Genomic DNA, 21,454 nt, shown 5'->3' with positions numbered 1-21,454 from the left:
TTGCTTGTGACACTATTTTGCATTCAAAGATAAAATTTGGTGTGATTAAATAATCCTGGACAGCAGTGTTTTGTTTCTAAATATCTAATATCTAATTCAATAGAATATTTGGTGTGATTAAATAATCCTGGAGAGCAGTGTTTTGTTTCTAAATATCTAAATATTATCATTTTAACCCTACTGTTACAAGCAACGGGCCAATTGCAAAGATATAAATTTTGTGTTTATTCAAGTAGATATTGATTTGTTTTCATTCTGAGAATACGAAAAGCAAGAAACAAAGACTAAATTAAGAATAATGTCATAAACCCCAAATACTTTTTACTGTGTTTCAGAAATTCATAGAAAAATTCATGTTGGTGCACAAATACATTTTTCTCGTATCTGTCAAATTTCTGTCTTTCATTCTCTTCATATTTCAGTTAGCCTTATGCCCTTAAATTATAGTTGTAGGATTTGTCAGCCCCATTTATCCAAATGCTTATGACAAGCTTTGTGAATCATTACCAACGTTACCAAAAATGAAAAAAAAAATTACTGTATCACCATCATAATAAACTGGAATAGTAGAGTGGAAAGAGGCGAGGTAATAGAGTGGAGAGAATTGGGTTTGGGGCCCAGCAGTACTGATTAGTGGTTCTGTTACCTTAGACAGAGGATTCTTACTTAATTCTTCAGCGTCCCGATCTCTCGGGTCAATTGCAAGAATCAAAGGAGACCATGTAATGATACGTGCTTTGAAAAATTTTGAAATAGCAAACAAATGTAAGATATCCATAGTATAATTAAGAGAAGACAGACTTTTTGACCCATTGAGTCACTAAGACTAAAGAAGACGTAGGGGCTTTGCAGACAATACATACTGAATTAAGTCATTGCACTAAGAATGAAAACAACTTGTAATATTTAGGATTAACAGCCAGCTACTGCTGTTTTCAAAAGGGAAATTGCGTGTTTAGAAAGCAGGTGATAGTGCTCGCTTTGGCAGCACATATACTAGAAAGCAGGTGATAAATGAATCTTATAAGGATGATTTCAAAATATTGAAGTTGACAATAACCCATACATGAGTAACTTCCATATTGACATTAGCCTCTGGCAGCTTAGGTGACCTTGGCCACATTCAGGCCCATAGAGGGCGTATATGCCTGTGGGTGCATTTATGCTCACATGAGAAAAAGTTTGGTGAGGAATACACAGCGAAGAAGGTAGGCACACACGGTCCTCGTCCATCCTGTGAACATCAGTCCTAGCAGCATGGGAAGTACTTTATTTTTTACTCTTTGTGTAAATGGAGAAAGGGACAAACATTTGGCCCATGAAGCAGCAGTGCTTGCTACTCTAATTTGCTGCTTAATGATAAAGGGAGACACTAGATGAAGAAAAGCAAATGCCTTCCGTCTCATTTTGTGAGGATGAAATTGGACTTTGTCTTGGCAAGAGGTAGAAGTGTTCTGCTGACAACATAATATCAAACTGAAATTGTCCTGAAATAGAAGCACAGGGTTGTGTCAAAATGCAAAATGGTCGTGCATGTGATAAGTGTTCTTTATAGAAAAGTACTATGTACTTCTGATAAATAAACTGTGGGTTTTGTAATGGTTCTCAGTTGTAAGCTAAACAAAGTGGAGGACTGCCAAAAGTGGATAACATTCCAGGAGAATGTCCAAGTGTTTCATTAGTTGTCTGTATGCTTTTATTTATGTTGCTTATCTGTATTTGTCACTGACTCCCTTCCTTTGAGTTTGAAAACATTTTGAAAGCAACTTCCACTTTCCTTTTAACTCCTCCTGTTACTTACAATGGTCTTATGCACAAGATGCAGGCTCCATAATTGTTGTTGACAAATTCTTCGTTAATATATCACCTTCCAATTTTGAAGCCAATCCTAAAACTGTGAAAATTTCCATGACTTTTATAATCTCAAAGACTTCTACTTCTGTCAGTACAGCAGAGCCCAGAGATTCTCTCCCCTGGTAGGGGACAGAATGATGTTCTCCTTCTGAATGCTGTTGGGCTTTCAAGAGGGAGATAACGATCACTCTTCCAAAGAAGGGGTAGAGAGAGGAGGAAAAAGAAAAGGAAAACAACTTCAAACTGGAGTTTGGGATACTAAGTGGTAGTCACCTACAGAAACGACGTTATCCTGAGCATGGAGTCCCCTAACAGCCCTGTGTTTGGGCTGAGGAACTTGTGTCTCCTCCAAGATGGTGAAACAGAGTTTGTCATTGAGTCAAGACCCTCCAGGGGGAATGTACCAGTTTTAGGTTGGTAGAATTCTTTGGCAATTTTCTGAGGCAGAAACAAATCCTCCCTGGAGAAAAGTATTCACATTCAGACGTGCTGGATTCCTCAGATTAACATCAAGGAATTAATTAAAGAAAACTCCAAGATGACTAAGAACCTGAAGGAAGTAACCACCATGGATAAGTCAACAGAAACAAAATATATAGATCACCAAAGACTACAGATGTTGAAATTGTCAGAAACAGAATATAGAAAAGCTTTTGTATGAAATATTAAAAAGATAAATAATAGACTGATTTTTTAAAATTATTATTAAATTCATTGGGGTGACATTGGGTAGTAAAATTATGGGACTCAAGTGTACAATTCTATAATACATCATCTATATATTGCATTGTGTGTTCACCACTGATCTTGAAGGAAAATAATTATTGAAGTCAAACCCTCAATTTTTTGATTAGTCACAAATAAGGGTATTAGTAAAATTGAAAGTACTGTGAACAAATTACCTAGGATGCCACACAGGAAAGGAAAATGAGGAATGTGAAAGAGAAGTTAAGAAAACTGGAGAATACAGTGCGAACATCTATTATCTGTTCGGAGCCCAAGAAGTCGAGAGTAAAGTAGAGCATATCCCAGAATTTTCTAGGATGATTTGATTATACACAGCACAATATATCCCAAATTGAGTAAATCAATAGAAATCTATACCTGGACCCAGCATGGTAATATTGTAGAACACCAGAGACAAGATGATAACTTAAAACAGCCAGAGAGAAAAGTTACCTATGAAGGAATGCTAGTTCGACTAACAGCACATAAAATCAATAGCAGAGAACGTCCACAAGCTTCCATCACATAATTCTATCGCTTAGCATCTGTGCCTTTTTTCCTGTTGTTACAGATAAACTATCCATACTTCTAGCTCAAACCATCCTTTTCATTTCTTCACCAGATGCCTCTTTTGTTGACTATTTAATGACATTACTCCAATAGTTCCTACCCTTTTCCCCTCCCTTTGTGTCCTTGTCTCTGTCTCCTGTGTATATTAACACATTTTCCCGCTCTGTGAAATTTTTCCCATCAGCATTTAAACATGATGTTATTTCTCCCAAAACTGAAAAACAAAATCCTCTCAAACCCATTTCTGCCTCTAGCTACCACTCCATTTTCCTCCTCTTTATAGCAAAATTTTCCATTTTCATTTGGACATACACCAAACAGGCTTTTTGTCCAATGATGTCACCAAAACTGCTCTTGTCAAAGTTACTAGAACAACACTCAACAACATGAAATTCATTTGTTCTCACTTGTAATTTTCCTTGTTCTATCAGTAGCATTTGACACATGATTACTCATTCCTCCTGGAAACACTTTCTTCACTTGGTTTCCAAGACACTTTCCATCTGCTACCTCTTAACTCTGGTCCCTCTTATTCTTCATCCCCTTGGCTGGTTCCTTTCCATCCATCCAATCTCTTCACCTTGAAATTTTTCTCTTTTTTTGACCTACTTCACTCTTCTCTGTATATTCACTCTCTCAGAGATCTCATCCTCTCTCATGGCTTTAAATAGCATTGATGCACCAATGACTCCCAAATTTTTATCTCCAACTAAAATCACTTCTTTGGACTCCAGACTAATCTGTCCAGTGTCTACTTAGTATCTCCACTTGTAGAGACTCTTCGAGCTACTAGTTCAAAACTGAGCTCCTGATCTTCCCACACCTTCTCCTCCCATGGTCTTTCCCATTGCAGTGAATCGCTTCGTTCTTCTAGTAGTTGCATAAGACAGCTTCCACTACTTGCCATCCTTGTCAAAGACGTCAGCAGCATGTCTGACCTCGACTCCTTTCTTAGTCTACTTTCAACACAGCATTCAAAGCATAAATCAGATCTTGTCACTCATTGTGCAGCTTACTCCCTCACCTCCTTCAGTTCTTCATTCAGAAGCTATCTTCTCCTAAGACCTTTCCAGGTCTCCCTATTTAATATTATAAACCAGGGTTCAGCATTTTGGGTTGTAGCAGATCAACCCAAGTAGTAAATAGTTTAGGCTTTGCAACCATCAGGTCTCTTGTTGCAACTGCTAAGCTGTGCCATGGTAGCATGAAAGCAGCCATAGACAATATGTACATGATTGAGTGTGGCTATGTTCCAATAAAACTTTATTTATGAACACTGACATTTGAATTTAATGTAATTTTCATTTGCCATGATCGATTGTATTTTCAGACATTTCAAAATGTAAATTTTTTAATGGGCCAGTAGCAGGCTGGATATGACCCACAGAGGGTAGTTTGTGGAGGTCTCATCTCACATACATTCCTTCATCCCTTTCCTCGCTGTATTTTTTACCCTATCATGTATCACAATATAATACACTATGTATTTTACTTATATTTCTGTGTTTATTATCTGTGTCTTAGAAATAGAGTTGAAACTCCCTGAGTCCTGGTATTTTTAACTGTTTTGTGTACTGCTCAATCCCCAATGTAGGTGCTCTATAATTAGATGTTAAATGAGTGAGTGAATGAATGACATTTAAAAAGTAAGTAAACAACATTGGCTATAATGGATGAGATCATTGAAGAACTCAAATTTATTTTAGAAATTATAGTCAGAGATCAGCAGGACAGATACCGTGACTTCCTTATTAAAAATTGTATTATTCCATTGTTACTAATTTTCTTTTCATCCTCCATAAATCACACTTACTTAACAGGTAGTAAGAGATAGCTTAATGTGTTGATCCCCCTTTTCATTCCTTTCTGGGATGGCCAGGCTGCCTGTTCTCCCATGGTTCTCCAGGTTCTGGAATTCAGTAACCCTACAGATTAGCCACATATCCTCAGCTTCTGTGTTGAAGGCTGCCCTTTCACATGGCCACTGTGAGTGATATGCTAGCTCAGTACCCAGGACTTAATGTTCTAAGAACATTGCCTTTGTACTTACCATGTAATTCTTACTTCTCTTGGATGAACTAAAAAAGTTAACATAGTTCTTAAATTTCTGTCTTTGATTGAAGGAAATAAAAGGGTTAGGTTATAGGCATTAGAGCATAGCTTAATTTCTGGGAGGCATTTTAAGACACTGGATTTCAATTTAATTATTATATGCAGTGGACATTAAGTGTTGTTGAGAAAAAATGGTCTACAATTTAATTAGTGACATATTCATAACATACTTTGTTTTAAGAATAACTAATAGGTAATAGCAGAAAAGGATCTTGCCTCTGGTTTCTGACACGAAGGAATTACAAAGATGTGCCTTTTCTTGTACTTCTAGGGAAGTCCTTTTTGTTTTGCTTTTTCAGACATGAATTATAGCTAAAGGTGATAGCTTGAGTTTTCCTGTAGTCAAATATCAGATCAATATTTGAGGTGGTTGCATTGCCAATATAAAATTATGTTTTTTGAGTAGATGAAAATGTATTACTTGTGATTTTGTAAACATGTTTAACAAGTATCAAGTAATCATTATGGTTCCTTATCTCAGTATTGAAGATGAGTCTAAAAGAAATCAGAGTTGGCATATGAGAATTAATCATTAGGTCCAAAATATTTTATTTTGTTCTACCTTCATTTTTAAGTCTTGTTTTGGTTGTTATTTGTGTTGTATGGGTGAATAAGTGTCCAATAAATATATTTGAGGCCAGCAGTTGCTTGGATTCTGGGTCTGGGTGATTGTTTTTTGGTTGCTTGTTGTTTGCTTGCTTCCTTGTTTTATATTAACAGGGTAGACTAAGGAAGGGTGACAACAAAGTAAGGTATAGTGTTTTCAAAAATAGAGTTGCTCAGAAAAGAGATAAGACATTGGTTAAGTGGATAAAGGCAGTACAGAATTTGTATTGTATACCGTTTTGGAAGCTGTTATGCAAACAAATGTCATCGAGCGAGTCTTCAAAACATTCTTACATTATATAAAAACTGTGCTGACTACAGGCTTCAAGTTAGATAGTTAATGCAGTCTGAATATGGCTATTTCAGATACCAACATTTCAGAAATGGAGGCAAAATGTGCAATTGAATGTAGAGATCTTGAGGCTTCTATGTGAGCTTATACAATGTGAGTGGCAGAAGTTCTGCCATTAAATCTCCCTTGATTTGCCATGAGTTTAGATATATACAAGCCATGTTTATTTTTACGTTTCCAGCAAGTGTGACACTTTGGCAAGTGTAATGGCTTGGAGTACAGCATGGCTTCACCTTGATTGGTGTGTCCTGATGGAATATTTTCTGAAATGATGTGTGAAGACCTTGCATCATTATTTTTCCAAGCATGTATCAACAAAGTCTTGGCCTATAAAAGTGCAAATAGAATGCCATGCATGCATCAGACAGTGTGTTTACATTTTATTTTTAGCCCTCGGGAAGATTTATAGTTTCTAGAGGAATTGCTTTGTTAGGTTTGATCTGGTCATCCTAACTCAGAGCATTCGCAAAACTTCCCAGTTGCTATGTGGTGAATTTCCTTAGGGAAACGTGTTTCTTCATTCTGTGGGTGAACAGTGGCTGCCTTCTAATGTCTTGTGGAAATGTGATTGTGCTCAATGGCACTGTCACCCTTGGATTAATCCTGCCTGTTCATGTAATGGTCCCCATCTGCTTCGTGAGAGGGAAAAAAAGTTCTTACCCATCTTTGCAGTGTGATGCCTAACCTAAATTTTATTTTTAATCCACTGTTCTCAGGTCTCTGACATGCCCATTTTCATAATTCTAAAAAAATGAATATTTTCACTAAGTCCTATTTGAGAACAAATCTGTTATTTCCAAAATATGCAAACTTGTGTCTTTCAGTTGACCTCCATCAAATCAAAGCTATTTATTGGCAAACAGAAGTCAGATGGATAAGTGATATTTATGGGTTTAAAAAAACTTCCTGAATTTGATTGTCATGGTTTCTGTTGAGTTTTACTCCACTATAACTTTGATTTTTTTCAAAGTAGTATACCAGTACCTCTTGCACTTTTTTTGATCAGATGACCATTTTGTATGGCAAAAACTGGCCAGACCGCCCCCCCGCCCCCCGAAAATTAGCTCTCTTCTTCTATCTTCCATGACAATTGAGTTCTTAAATATTAGAAGCCTAAATATCAACTTCCAAAATATCTCTGAAATCCATTTTAATAACAAATTATTATTCCAGTGACATGTTTCCAATCCTTGGAATGAACAGTCATTTTATTAAATATATTCAAACTCACGCTTCACACATACACACTTGGATGGCCTGTACAGCTGGAAATCCTTCTATGTAATATGATTATGATTGAGAAAGCATGCATATGTTCCTCCCTCCCCTTCATGCTAAAAAGAAATGAATAAAGTGTAGAGTGAATTATGTTGCTTCAATCACATTTGGACTGGAAACAGGAAAGGAATTTGGTTCAAAGAAAAGAAGATGCTGTGGGTTTTTGTAGGAGCTCCCTAGTAGAAGGGCAGAAAACTCTTGGTGTTTTAGAGATATGTTTCCCTGTTGTGCAGATTATTTTTTAAATTTCTTTCCATCAGTGTTTTCCACCTTCAATAAATTCTAGTTACTTTCATTTTTCTAATCTGCACGCACTTTACGTCATCATGTATTTTCTCACATATGTAGAATTTTTATTTAATAGTTTTCCTGCAAATGACAAGCTACTTGCTTATTTCAAATCATAACTAATATAGCAATTGCGTTTTATAAAAAGCTATGAGTGAAATCTAGGTGGCCCGGATCTATTTCCATTTGGATCCCATGAGAGATGTTCTTGTAAAATTAAGGACACCAGTAAAGCCTGTCTTTGAAATAGGATCATCTTCAATGAAGAATAATTTCTTAGGTCATATTCTTAATTGACTATACATCTTTTCTGTTAAATAACCATCACCTTTGAAATGACTCTGTTACCCTCACTGTTTGCTGTCCCCCAAACCACAGCTGTTGGCCTTTTGATTGTCATAGAAATGAATAGCACTCCACATTGTGGCACTCAACACCCATCATAAAAGTTAAATGAACATTCTTTTAACACCCGCTGGGATGGAGCAGATGTAGGAGAGAAGGATTGAGCACACACGATAAACTGTGTCACTGCCAAATTGAAACTACTCCCTTAATACAGTGTTGTGTCTTGCTTGTCACCTATATCTGTTTTGTTTTATTCAAAGCTATTTCAAAAACACAAATACTGTGTTGAAGCTGAGAATCAAAATGAATCATTTCTATTACCTGTCAGAATTTGCAGTGCCATTACTAGATTTCCTGTATTGTTTTCCCATGCTGTATGTACAGTTTGGTAAATCTTTTTGCAGAGATACTTTATTCAAAATATGACTAGTGAAAATATGACTACAAAGAACTATCATTTCTGAGTTGGGAACATTGCATTGCTTGTGGTTTTTTGTTTTGTCAGTATTTTGTGAAAGATATTTTGTTTATTAATTCATTTTTCATAATAATTTTTTTCCATTTTTAGTCTCAGAAGAGTTAATATCATGGATATTTACTACTGCTATTTTAACCTCCAAATTAATTGAAATTCACTCTTGTTTATTAGGGCTTTTCTGTACTGTTGACTCTACTCTCAGCAGTTTGCGAAAAACGCTTTTAAAAAGTTACACACTTGGCTTTAACATGACCCACCAATTTCAAAAGGTTGTATACCATTCTCATTTTGGAAGAATAGAAGATTTAAAACAACCTGGTATTTCATTTTGCCTAATAGCCTTGTCCCCACAAGGGCATGGTCTCCCCTCTCCTGTATAGCTCAGTCTTTGCATCTCCCCTGCAGATATGTCTGAGCCTTTTTTGACACACAAGGATTTGTATGCATGCCCTGGACTATAAACTCCTTGAGAGCATTGAGTCCTTCGTCTGTTCAATCCGTTATGGTGCTTATAACAAGGCAGGGATAACAGTTTCGCTTACCTCCCAAGTTGGAGGAGCATAAATGAGATAATGATTATGTACCTTCTAATAGTTTGTGGTAAATGCCATGTGTGCAATTAAAGTTAGCAAAAGCCATATACACTCTAAAACTATATATATTGTTTTTGTTCACCACGTATGTAGAGTATCTGGCAGCAACCTTGACGTACAGTAGGTGTTAATAAATGTTTCTTAAATTACATTGCCATTGGGCTAGAATTTACGTCTCCTAGGCCAACGCTTTCTGCTAAACCATACAAATTTTTCTTCTCTCAGCAAGCATTGAAAGTTTTTCACATGCTAGAACCTGGCATTAGCACTATAAGGACAGTTAAAATAAATTCACTATCTGTCTCACCCTCCAACAAAGAAGACAGACACTTATAACAAGTGGTTATAATTCCTTGTGGTATAAGTGTTGCAGTTTATGTGTGTAGACAGTACTACGGGAACATAAGAAGTAAGCTATGAATTAGAGATGGCTAAATTCATTGGGAAAGTGAGCAGACGTTTGTTGAAAAGAGAATGGAAGAAGAGCTTTGCCGGAGGAGCACTCTGATAAGAAATGAATGCTCAAAATAGCAATGGCAGAAACAGGCTTCGTGTGGCTCCTGTAGAATGTATAATGAGGGATTATTTTGAGGTGCAAAATTATAAAGGGTCTGTTAGTACTGGGCTAAAGAGTCTGGATTCTTGTCTTTAGGCACAGGTTGACCCTCTAAAACTCCATTGGTGTTTAAGAAAGACATATGGTCAGATGGGAGATAGATTGCAGTAAGGAAGAAATTGAAGGTGGGGAGTAGAATAGGAAGCTGATAAAATAGAATTTCCGCGTGGGATGGGGTGCTAAACTAGGCAGTGTCAGTAGAAAATGGAGGGTGATAAAGAGAGGGAGAATATGAAACACGTTATTCATCTTAAATTTCCTTACTGACTCTGAGAAAAGGAACCAAGAAGAAAGGCAGAACGCAAGGACTCTGGATAAAGAAGGAGAAGCAAGCCATAAAGAAAAGTGTATTCTGCATGCAAGTTAGCTAGGAGCTGCCATCCTTCTCCCACAAAGTAGTCCAGGGTTCTCCACAATTACTGTGAGACTTCTTTTGTGGGTCCTGCTGCCCCTATTTACAGCCCACCCTCTGACTACCCAGATTTCTGTCATCCTCCTTTCTCCTGCATTGAAAATCAACCGATACTAAGGTTCTTCCATTTTGTGTATACCAGATTTTTCATCTTAGAAACAATGGTTATGTGGTTTTCGGTCTTGGGAAAGTGACTCTGACCAGGAAAACATCGGGCCAGACAGCCCTAATTAGGGGCTGTTTAGAGTAGTGCGAGCTCTGTGTAAATTACCTTTCAAATATCACCATGTAAGTGACAACCCTTACAAAGCTTATTCTGTCCAAATGTTAAAAATCATTTGGTGGATCACTGAAAAGAAAATGTAAAAAGCTATTAAACTTATGAAAAAGTTACGAACCTCTCTAGTAACCAGGAAAATAAATTAAGCACAGAATAACATACTATTTTACAACTTTAAATTAGCAAAAATTAACAAGTCAGATAATACCGAGTGTCACTAAGGATATGGAATAAAAAGACCTCTATTACATGTTGATACAAATGTATTTTGATACCACCACACTCAGAGCAATTTGGTAACATCTCGCAAAGTTTAAGATCCCCTGTGATCCAGCAATTCCACTCCCATAAGTATGTGTAGAGATATTCACAAGAATATTGGTCATAGCCCTCTATTAAAGAGTCTGTATGTTCATCCTTAAGAGAATGATAGCCATTCAATGGAATGCATGTGAAAGAACTAAACTTTACATATATCAATGTGGATAAATTTGAAAACAAAATAATGAGCAAAAATTCAAGTTCCAGTTGTATGCTTGGTTGGATGGCATCTCATAAAGGATAATGACAAATTTATAAATATAAAACTTATGAATATATAATATTATACATTTATTATGGGTACACAAAAAATAAAAGTGAAAAACATACACTAGAATACCAATGTTGGTCATTTTGGGGGAAGATGGGTGTGAGTTCAGGAACACTGAGGAATTTTGGGAGCTTCAGTTGTCCTTAGAAGTTTTATTTGTTAGGCAAGTAGACAGTTTTTATTGTATTCTCTGAAATTTTTGTATGCCTAAAATATTTATAATAAAGAAAAAACTGCATATGGCTTTACCCATGTGTTTATTCCTTCATCTAGTCTGTCACCCATCAATCAGTTCAGCTACCCATTCATTCTTTTCCATCAAAATAATTTTATTTAAATAATCCAGGAAGAGATGATTAGAATTTAAACCAAGTTGGGAGAAAGGGACAAATTATAATTAGAAGACAGAAAGAAGGGAGATTTGGGGTAAATTTGCCATGACTTAACAATTGGATATGGGTACATGTGTATGTGTGGAATCAAGAATAATTTGTTCAAGTTTTTAGCGTGGCATTGGACCATTGTGACAGAGAAGGAGGAGTGATATTGGAACTGAAGGAAATAAGGTATCTTACTTTGTCTCAGTCTGTATTATGTTTTCCATAAGCCTGACAGATGATCTTAAAAACTTTAATTCAGTAATTATTAATTAAATATCTGCCATGTACAAGGCATAATAGATATAAAAGAACCCTTAACTTTATGCATAAAACTCTTTTTCATGAATATTTTTCTTTCAAGTTTATACCATTAATTTTTAAACATCATGGTACAGTTACTACTCCAGTAAATTTAATTGAGTAAGCAATTTTAACTGAATACAGTTAAATGGAAATATGCAGCCTTCATCAAGTTATTTGGTAACTACTTAAAAAAGAGTGAGACTCCATTAAAAACTTCAGACTATGTAAACTCATTTAAGTTTGCAAATGGATATGCAAAAAGGAAGTTAACGGTGGTTATCTTGAAAACATCTCAAATATGTGTAGTATATTAATTGAGTAATAGCTGGGACAGGGTAACTTAAGACATTCTTTCTTAAAAGTTATTTAATTCATACAACAGTTAATATACAGCTTTGTGGAGAATTTCAGCATCACTTTAAATGAAAATAAATATTTCAGTAAAATTAGAAATATTGATGTATTATCTCTGTCCCTCTTTTTCGGAGCTTCTCTTGTCTGCTGATTTACCAGTGCGTGCGAGAGAGCTCATTTAGTGTGTGAGTTTCCAACTCCTGCCTAATCAGAACATTCCAACCTCACACTTATTTTCCTTTTTGTAGGCCCCACCCAAGTCCTCTGTTCAAAGTTCTTCATTTTAGTCTTGTTCCCAATAGAAACATGAATTCCCAATCCTAAATCTCCTTATGGTCTTACTATTCCACCTCCATAGATACCTTTCATAACATAACATACAAAACTACATAACATACAACGGCCAGGAAAACGACTTTGATCCTGTGTGCTCAGGAGCACCCGTGAGCTCAGCTGGGTTCCTTGGGAGCCCCAAGGGCGTTAGACTAGAATCAAACCTTCATAATTCTGCCTTTGCTCTACTCCACCCCAATATACATCTATTATTTTAACTTTTATCATTTCCTTCAATGTTGGAGAAATAAGCCAAAAACCACAGTCAAGTAACAATAAAGTCATAATTCCCTAGAGATTTGAAAAAAGATGTCATTTGTTGCCTCAATTTGGCTGCCAGTCAGCCCCTTTGATGTGAAGCATCTGTTTTCTTCAAGGAAACAAGAAAGGTCTGGTTCTCCTCTCCAATCTGTGAAGTAGGAGGTGGTGTCATTTGTTGTATGGAGCCACAAGCCCCGCGTTACTGGGTTGCAAGCTGCTGACTGCCTTTGTTAACATGCTGAAAATTTCGTCGGCTGTCTTTAATAAAAGAGGGTGTGTGAGAAGGAAGACATCAGTAGTTGTACTTGGGCTTCTGTTCCTCAGCCCATGAGTCACGGCTGGCAGACGGCAATGACACCCAATAAGTAATCAGATAGCCCGTCACCTGGACTTCTTGTGTCTCAGTTATACAGCTAGATAATCTAAGTTGGTTTAGAAAGCTTCCCATGTTCTTACTTGGTTGTGGAAAGGCGTTCTATTCCCTCTTCTTCTGTCTAATAATATTTAGTCATTACGGCTCTGTTAATAAAGTTTCATTTGAACACTTACTACCTTAAATAGTTGTATGGCCAAGAGAAGAATTCTCCTTTATGGGAAGTTAGACATTTGATCTGACATATAGGAACTTCATTCTCTTATTAGAAACTTCATTTCAAAAGCTGTAAAATAGTATAATGTATTATGTGAAAATGATCTCCAGAACAGTGCTTCTCAAATTTTAATAAGCGTACAAAGCACCATGGGATCTTGTTAAGATTCAGATTCTGCTTTAGTAGGTGGTACCTGAAATTCTGCATTTCTATCAAGTTCCGAGGTGATGGTGATGCCATTCCCTGAATTACAATTTTTGTAGCAAGGCTAGATGACCTGAAGACATCCAATCCAATGGTCACCCACTAAGCTACTTATGTGACTTCTGTGGAGGAGATATGAAAGGCTTAAAAGATAAACCCCACATCTTTGAAGAGAGAGAACAACCATATAAGAATAAAGTAGTCTATATCCATTTTTATTAATACATTTGTAGCAAACACATGAAATGGTTTATGTCAAAGTAATTGTTGACACTTAACACATTTACCTAAGGCAATGAAATGTATGTCACATTTGAGCACCCCAGTATGTAAATTTCATTAGTTTCCATTCATGCAAATAAGAAGCTATAGTGATGTTAATCTTTTTGTTTGGTTTTGTAATTTTAAAAAAAAATTATTATCAACTGCCTCTGCAGTTTGGTTGCTCTTATTAAGCCAATAAATAAAAACATTCCAGTGCAGAGTGATTCACCAGCACCATCATGAAATTTCAAATCTATCATTGGTCACAGAGCAAGAATACACATCAACTCGAGAAAATAACTTGTAAGTGTTCACAGAAGCACCCACATCCATTTATGTGCATTCCAGTGCATTGTGGCCCCCTTTGCAATTGTCTGACTCCTAACCAAGTTTCTTTTCATAGTCTGAAAACAAGAAATCACTCAAGTGAGATAAACCTTCAGAGTATTGTTGAAAATGTATTAAATGTAGAGGTATCCCAGATCTCTCTTCTAAAATATATTAGCACATAGAGACTATATCCATAGATATATTCTATGTTCTGATGAGTTTGTTTCTCCCTTTTTGATAATTCTTTAATTTCTTCTGAGACCCTTCCTTTGTAGTCATTTGGTCCTGTTGCATTTAACTTCTTTTCATACTCCAATGGCAAACTACTGCCTTTTGCAGCCATGCAAATGACCTTTTTATACTGGGGTGAAAGGGGAGAAGTCTCATAATTTTTCATCTGATCACTTCGACAGGTTATTCTTTTTCCTTTTTGAGTACTTTCTATTGGGATAGATGTACCACTGTTAAACCCTTCTTGCTTATGCAGAGAACTTAAATTGCTTTTGTTCATTTTCCACACTACTCCTCATACTTTATTCACCAGGACTTTAAAAAAATGGTGGCTATATGTTCATGCCAAGCTTCACTTGTTTTGCCTTGGGACTTGGCCAAAGTCAAGCTTAAAAATCCTGCTGGCGGGCATGCGACAGAACATGGCCGAGGGCTCCGCTCAGTCAGCACGTTGCTGCCAAAGGCAAAGTACAGAAAACGCTCCTCCTCCTGGACCCGCAGGTCTTCACAGCCTGAGTTCGCCAGGTCCCACCGGGCATCTGGGTGGCCCCAGCGTCTGCAACAGGGGTATGAGGAGGGGACAGGGAGGGCAGCGTGGTGGCAGGTGACCCCAGCCCAGAGGCCACCATGCCACCTCCCATCCCCAAGTTAGGGGAAAGATGGGAAATGTGGGGGGGCTGCTACAGTCATGTTTTAATAAGCATGACCTAATGTATGTTTGTTGATTTTTTTAATAAAAAAATCTTTTTTTACTTTATTAAAATATACATTCAAACCAAAATATTTCCTCAGGAAATAGAAATCTATAGATGCTTAAAAACATTGAATAGTGTTCTTAAATATGCACATTTTTAATTTGCTTGGGTTTTCTTTAAGGAACACAATTAGTATATGTGAGATTCCACAAGAGTTATTATCCCACATTAACTTCATAATGTCAATTTTTGATTATTTTTGTTTAATGAATAACATGCCAGTGTAGATAATGCAAAATGAAAGTTATTCCAAAACATTATAATTAGCGTTCAGACTCATTTGATAACAGATTTAACTTCCTAATTGTATTTTCTTAGAATAATATTCACTTTTTTTCCCCATCACTTAATGATAGAGAGGAGTCCAAGGATAGAACAACCCAGGCTGCCATTTGGTAATAATAGTAAAGCCTATTCACATGGCTCGGTAGACTCCACTACCTCATTTTCACAGCCATGTCTTCCAGGTTTAACCTAAGAAAGGCTTCAGAGCTATGAAAGGTAAAGCCATCTCATAAATCCTCAGTGTTTGGGTGCAGTAGCCGTCCAGGAGGTCCTGCTTTGTGTTTTTGAGATGATGAGAAGATGGAGAGAAAGGAAGAGGAAAAAGACATGATTTTGTATGCTCATATGAGCTTAACAGCGACTCTAAGAAGCAAGTACTGTTACCATCCCGTTTGTAGAAGAAACGGGGGTCTCAAGTGCTCAGTCAGCTTGTCCAAGTGAATACATTTCTAGGGTGAAGTTGGCATTGGAACCTAGGCACTGTGACTCAGTAACCTCTTGAGTGTTTTTAATAATTCCCTTGAGTCGCAACTGTAGTTAGGTACAGATACTTTGATAATAAAATGATTCAAGAAATAACAGCTATCCCACAGAGCCATCTGGTTTCTCTCAGCCTCGTCACTGGGCTTCTTCTATTTCTGGTGAGTAAGGAATGGTCTCCAACCGTGGTTCTCCCTCCCCATTTCCTGTATTCCTATTCAGGATAGCAGGAAGTCTGAACATTTTATCTATTTAGCATCTCTGGTAATTCAAGTTGTGAACACACTTCACCATCAGTTTAGTAGCTCTTTATTGATAGTTTGCTAAGCTCTGTGAGGGGACATAATTCAGAAATGTGTTCAGGCATCAAACTCAAGATAATAATGGACGGTGTGATAGCGAAGTTCTCAGGAATACAGAGTAAGTGGCATTATTTTAGGTTTCCAAGGTGGAGCTATTCACTACACATGTAATTTAGAGCTATGTTTATTTGGACTGGTGTTTAAAATTAGATGTTGACCATCTGTATTTCTCTTGATAAGTGTGGAGTCATCCTGACCAAAAGGTTTTTGAAGATCAGGAATAGTTTACATTTGCAACAATATTTTTGGAAACGAAAAAAATGATGTAGAAAAGTTGGAGAATAATGCCCCATAGTAGAAGGCTTAAGAGAATTTTGGTATGCATCCAGAGACATATTACATAGCCATTGAAATGAAAATTATAATGTATAGCAACATAAAAAATCACAAACATGCATGTGCTAGACCTCAAGCAATATGAGACAAGGAAAAGAACTTGACGTTTTTAGAGTGTCTACTATATGCATGTACTGTACTACATTTATTTTATCTTCCTAACAACATGCAAAAATGTTGATGTTATTTCAATATTTCATCAGTGAAAGAATTGGGGCACAGATATGTTAGGGGACGTCACCAAGGTCACAGGCGGTGGTTGAGCAAGAACTCAAATCCAGATGTCTAAAAATCCAAATCTGATCATCTTTTCCCAGTTGATTTATTCTGAGCTATTCAAACCTCTGTCCAGCATTGTTTTAGTTCAATATAATTGTTTTTTCAGTAAAGAGTGGAGTCACATGAATTCAGCTGAAGAATGCATGCACTGTGAAAATGCTAAATCATAAAAATAATTGTGAATTATTTTAGGCTGTATCACAGAGTTGCCAGGACAATTAATAGTTGACACCATCTGTAAAATGAAAACATAATCTTAGCATAAATACTTTATCTGATATTTGAAATATGCATTTATGTAACTGCCAGAATATTAGCTGTTTTCTATTAGCCAGAAAGTTCCAGGGATAAGACAAGAGCAGAATGGCTCTTATTTGTAGATTGCAAGCAAAATATTTTTTCCTTTGGGAAGGAGTTTTGTTGTTGGTGACTAATGTCTGAGAATTTGGGGGTGGAACCCCTGTATTAAACTAGTGCTCCATAACATACCTTTTTTTTTTTTTAACTTTGCCTTTCACACGTTAACTTTGTATTGCAATTAACACACATTGCAGAATAATCTGAGAATTACTTTACTTTTAAACAAATAACATAAAACTTTTCTTATAAAGCTTACATTTTTCTGTGCCATATTTTATCTGTGTTGATGTGTGCTATATTGATAGTAAATATTCACCATTAGAAGTTTAAAAACTGTTAGACTTAAAACTAAGGGCTTTGTCTCATTAACCTAGTTGGGTTAGATTTGGAAAGGACTTTGGTGGCTGAATTTGAATGTTTCTTCAGTGCATTTACCCTGAAAACATCAGTAATTATTTTTGTTTGCATAAATTGTGTGGAATATTGCTAAGGACAGGGAACAGAAGTGAGTGGGCATAGATTTGTTACCTTTCCCCACTTAATAGTTTGTTTCTTGGTGTTGACTTGAAAAAAACGTTCAGTTCTTTCCATCTGAAATTGTTTCACTTTTAACTTTTTCCTCAGGAAAGTGCAATCTGACTAGGTCTTCCTATGTAACCTATGCTTTCTCATTAAGGAAGAAAACTATTTGTGCCCTATTTAAGGCACAAAGTACACAGCAGCTGTTTGAAAACTTTATTTTCCCTTCCTAGTTATCTTTGTCTGTTTGTATAAATGGCTAAATTGCTTCCATAAAATGCTTCCAGACATAAGGGAATCATTTGCCTAAGTGGAAGAAGATTTTTGTCTTCCATGGAGGAAAGCTTGAAATGGCCTCTTAATCATTTTCCTTCCTCTCTCTGGTCCTAGTATCCGGCTGCTCTAATGAACCTGGGAGCCATTCTGCACCTCAATGGCCGACTCCAGAAGGCAGAGGCCAATTACCTGCGGGCGCTGCAGCTTAAGCCAGATGATGTCATTACACAGTCCAATCTCCGCAAGCTCTGGAACATCATGGAAAAGCAAGGTTTAAAGACTTCCAACACCTGACACAGGGGGTCAATACCTCGTCCTCCTCCATCTTTCAAAGCTGGCTTCATTAATGAACAGACCTTCCCAAAAGTTCTATGACAAGAGCTAGTTTGGACTTCAAGACCAAGGCAGAAGTCACTGAGGTCATTGTCACTTCTGGGAGTATCCACTCTGCTGTTGACACAGCCATTAACACCAAAAAAAGGGGGTAGGGACATTGGAAACCTCCTGAAGGATGTAATTGTTACCCATAGAACTAAACCAGAGCACTTAAAACAGGATCTTTTGGCATTTTTAAAGAGGAGATGGGGTATACATTTTAAATTGTGTTCCTTTTTGAAAGCTAATTTAGAAATTATATTGTTCCTTAAACACTGTGAGAGGAAGTCGGAGTATCTATCCATTCAGCCACTGTAAACCAGTAAGGTCAAGTGTTCATAGGGAGTGATTCAAGTGTAGTGTGAATCGTAGTGAGCTGGCTGGTTGTCCCGACGCTGCTGTCTTTCCTCTTTGGGACAGCCTGCTAACAATTTCTGAAACTTAGAAAACTTTTTTTTTTTTTTTAATACTGTCAGGATCTGTCATAATCTACAGTTGTTTCCTGACTGTACACATACCATCTTATGATTTGGAGGTCTGTCTTCACCCTTTTGGGCATCGTTTGCGTTTCATATTCTGGAAAGGGTATGCAGAGTAGAGCAAACCACATTTCACACTGGTGTTGTAGGAGGGGTTGGGGAGGCTTCATACGTGTCAGGCAGGCAGTTTTCCCTTCAGTGTCACCAACATTTTCCCCAAAAACGGCCTAGGAGAATTCACTATATTAACTCTTAGGCCTTTGAAATTGCCTTTCAAAATGGCTGTTCTTGGCTAATGCACATGCTTGTAGAAGAATTATATCAAAGGGAAGCTTAAACATGTTCTAGTACCAATAACTGACCATCCGCTATTAGACAAAAAGGAAGGTGCTTTGTGCTTTCCAGATGTTACTGGTTAACAGAATCAAGTCTGCTCAGAGGCATGTATAATAACGGTTGCCAATGATTTTACGTTTTGGAAAATGTTGGTATGAAATGCTAATTACTTTCTAATAGGTACCTAAACAGCAATGCTGATAAGTTTCTAAGGAATTGTTTTATCGTATTTTTCATATTTTGCTCTTCCTAAAACACATTAAAAAAAAACGGTTTCTTATTTTAAATCACAGTAGAGTATAGCATTAGCCTGCCTGTTTCTAGGTCTTCTGCCAAGTGCTTTTCACAGTTACAACCATTTTTCACTAACAAATTTGGTATTTTATTTCATTACCTATTAGTAACCACTTCAACAATCATTTCACAAGTAAAAGACTGTAAATGAAGTAGAGAGGAACATTTAGTGAACCTTTTTTTGACTTGCAGTCAAACTTTGCTACTAAAAATTAACTTGATAAAAACAACAGTCCACTCTCAGCTTCTTCATAGAGAAAGTAGCTATACAATACCCTACATATTTATTTATTTATTATTCTACCGTAGCAAAATAACAAAACAAAACCTGATTCATTAAGCCAGTTCCTTGCAACTGAAAATCAGCTTTTTCTCCTTTACACTCATACTCTATGTATATATGGTCAGCATTCCCATTAAAGGGAAGCTGGACATGCAACATGTCATACTATGTTTTCTCCATATTTTATATGTTTTTCTGCATATCTGAATACAGTGGGATAAGGAATTTAAAGTAGTGTACCTATGACATTTAGTGTTATTTTAAGAAGGTCAAATGTAGTGAGAGAGATTTGTTGATGGCATTAATAAGAAGGCCCTCCTTATATGTATATTATTTTGTAAACATTTCACTTAAGGGCCAAAAGTTAAATTATAACTAAATCACTGTGTTCTCAGAATGATATTTAACACTTAACAGTAACAAATCCGTGGTCAAACCAAAAGTGTGGGTTGAAGTGTATTTTTCATCTTCTACTGCATTGGCAATTGCAAAAATAAATAAATAAGGAATTTAATATAAGGATATAGAGATGAATTCAATGTCTAACATTTTTATTTATTTAAATAGTTATTGACCTATGATGACTTCCTAGTCTTAACACTTTATGTCTTTTTATTGTTATTGTTCTTCCTTTCGAAACACCTGGTTCTTAATAGGTTCGTTGATTGCACAGTAGAAGCACTTCATGTTGACCCAGTTCCCAAGTAGCATTAGTAATTGGGCCTGCATCATAAAATGCATGGATCTTTAATAACAAAATGTCCCTGACACTTTTCACTACAGGGCTGGGCTTAGACCAACCTGGGGCGTGGGCTGGGGTGGGGCTTAAGAACATGGTCAAAAAATGTCTCCGCTCAGGGATTTATGGTGGATTATTGCAGACAGTGCTAAAAATATAGAGCACAAGACAAGTTTACTAAATTAAAATTTTATTTTTTGAAAAACTGTTATTTGTATAAATTATCAAGATTTGTAGGCTTTCCTTTTGTAGAAATAATTGTTTTATGTGCCAGAGAATTTCAATTTTGTTTTCCACAATAAAGCATTGATAACAAATATGTTGTATAAACCGTTTTTAAATATTCTACAGCAATAACACTTACACTCTGTTGGATTTTAACTAGGAGAAAGTTTTTTAAAAGGTACAGATTGAGAATCAAATAGAGACACAGTGGTTAATGCATAATCAACAATAATAATTAATCATTAATTTTCAGTAGTTAATAGTGTTGCCGTTATCAGATTTGCCATGTTTAGAAAAGAAGACATAGTTTTTGTTTTGTTTTATTGATGAACTATACAAAAGTGTTAGGAAATAGCCCCAGCAGGGCCAATTCCCTGCTTCATTGTTTGGTAAAAAATGACCATACTTTTCAGAAGACCCTGATTCTTTAGTTCTGGTCCTAGAGGAAAGCACTTTTCTTTTCTGCTGAGAGACGTGGGTGTGGCATATCCAGGGGTCAATTAGGAAAAAACCTGGGGCCATAGACAAGGTGCAAACTGACAGAGAATTTGACAGTCTTGTTAAAATTGTTGTGAAATAGGAGCATGATTGTGTTTTGCCCAATTCCTTTATTACAGGATAAAATTTAGCTATAAAGGTTTTCTGTGAAACATCCTATGGATGTGTGAGGTTATGTTCCAGCTTTATCGTTAAGGAAACCAGAGGTATGAAATAAC

At 36.5% G+C, this 21,454-nt stretch overlaps 2 protein-coding genes across 2 annotated transcripts in view; one reads left to right on the top strand and one right to left on the bottom strand.

Annotated features, from left to right (window-relative positions):
• The window catches only part of TMTC2 (transmembrane O-mannosyltransferase targeting cadherins 2), a 386,679-nt gene extending 365,847 nt beyond the window's left edge, over positions 1-20,832 (top strand). Inside the window, exon 12 of the mRNA XM_019754143.2 lies at positions 18,122-20,832. Coding sequence (XP_019609702.1) covers positions 18,122-18,301 — 180 coding nt within the window. The 3' untranslated portion in view covers positions 18,302-20,832. The remainder of the gene's footprint in view (positions 1-18,121) is intronic.
• On the bottom strand, positions 14,234-15,568 carry LOC109459565 (gamma-glutamylcyclotransferase). The gene is given in 5 exon segments (XM_074318900.1): positions 14,234-14,662; positions 14,665-14,730; positions 14,732-14,790; positions 14,793-14,911; positions 15,552-15,568. Coding segments are annotated over 5 exon segments (690 nt in total).
• Positions 20,833-21,454: the final 622 nt, after the last annotated feature.

Source organism: Rhinolophus sinicus, linkage group LG02 (genome assembly GCF_036562045.2).
Source record: "Rhinolophus sinicus isolate RSC01 linkage group LG02, ASM3656204v1, whole genome shotgun sequence".
In the NCBI taxonomy this organism is placed as follows: Eukaryota; Metazoa; Chordata; class Mammalia; order Chiroptera; family Rhinolophidae; genus Rhinolophus; species Rhinolophus sinicus.
Note: the sequence above shows the minus strand (reverse complement) of the source record. Positions and strands in the feature narration are given on the sequence as shown.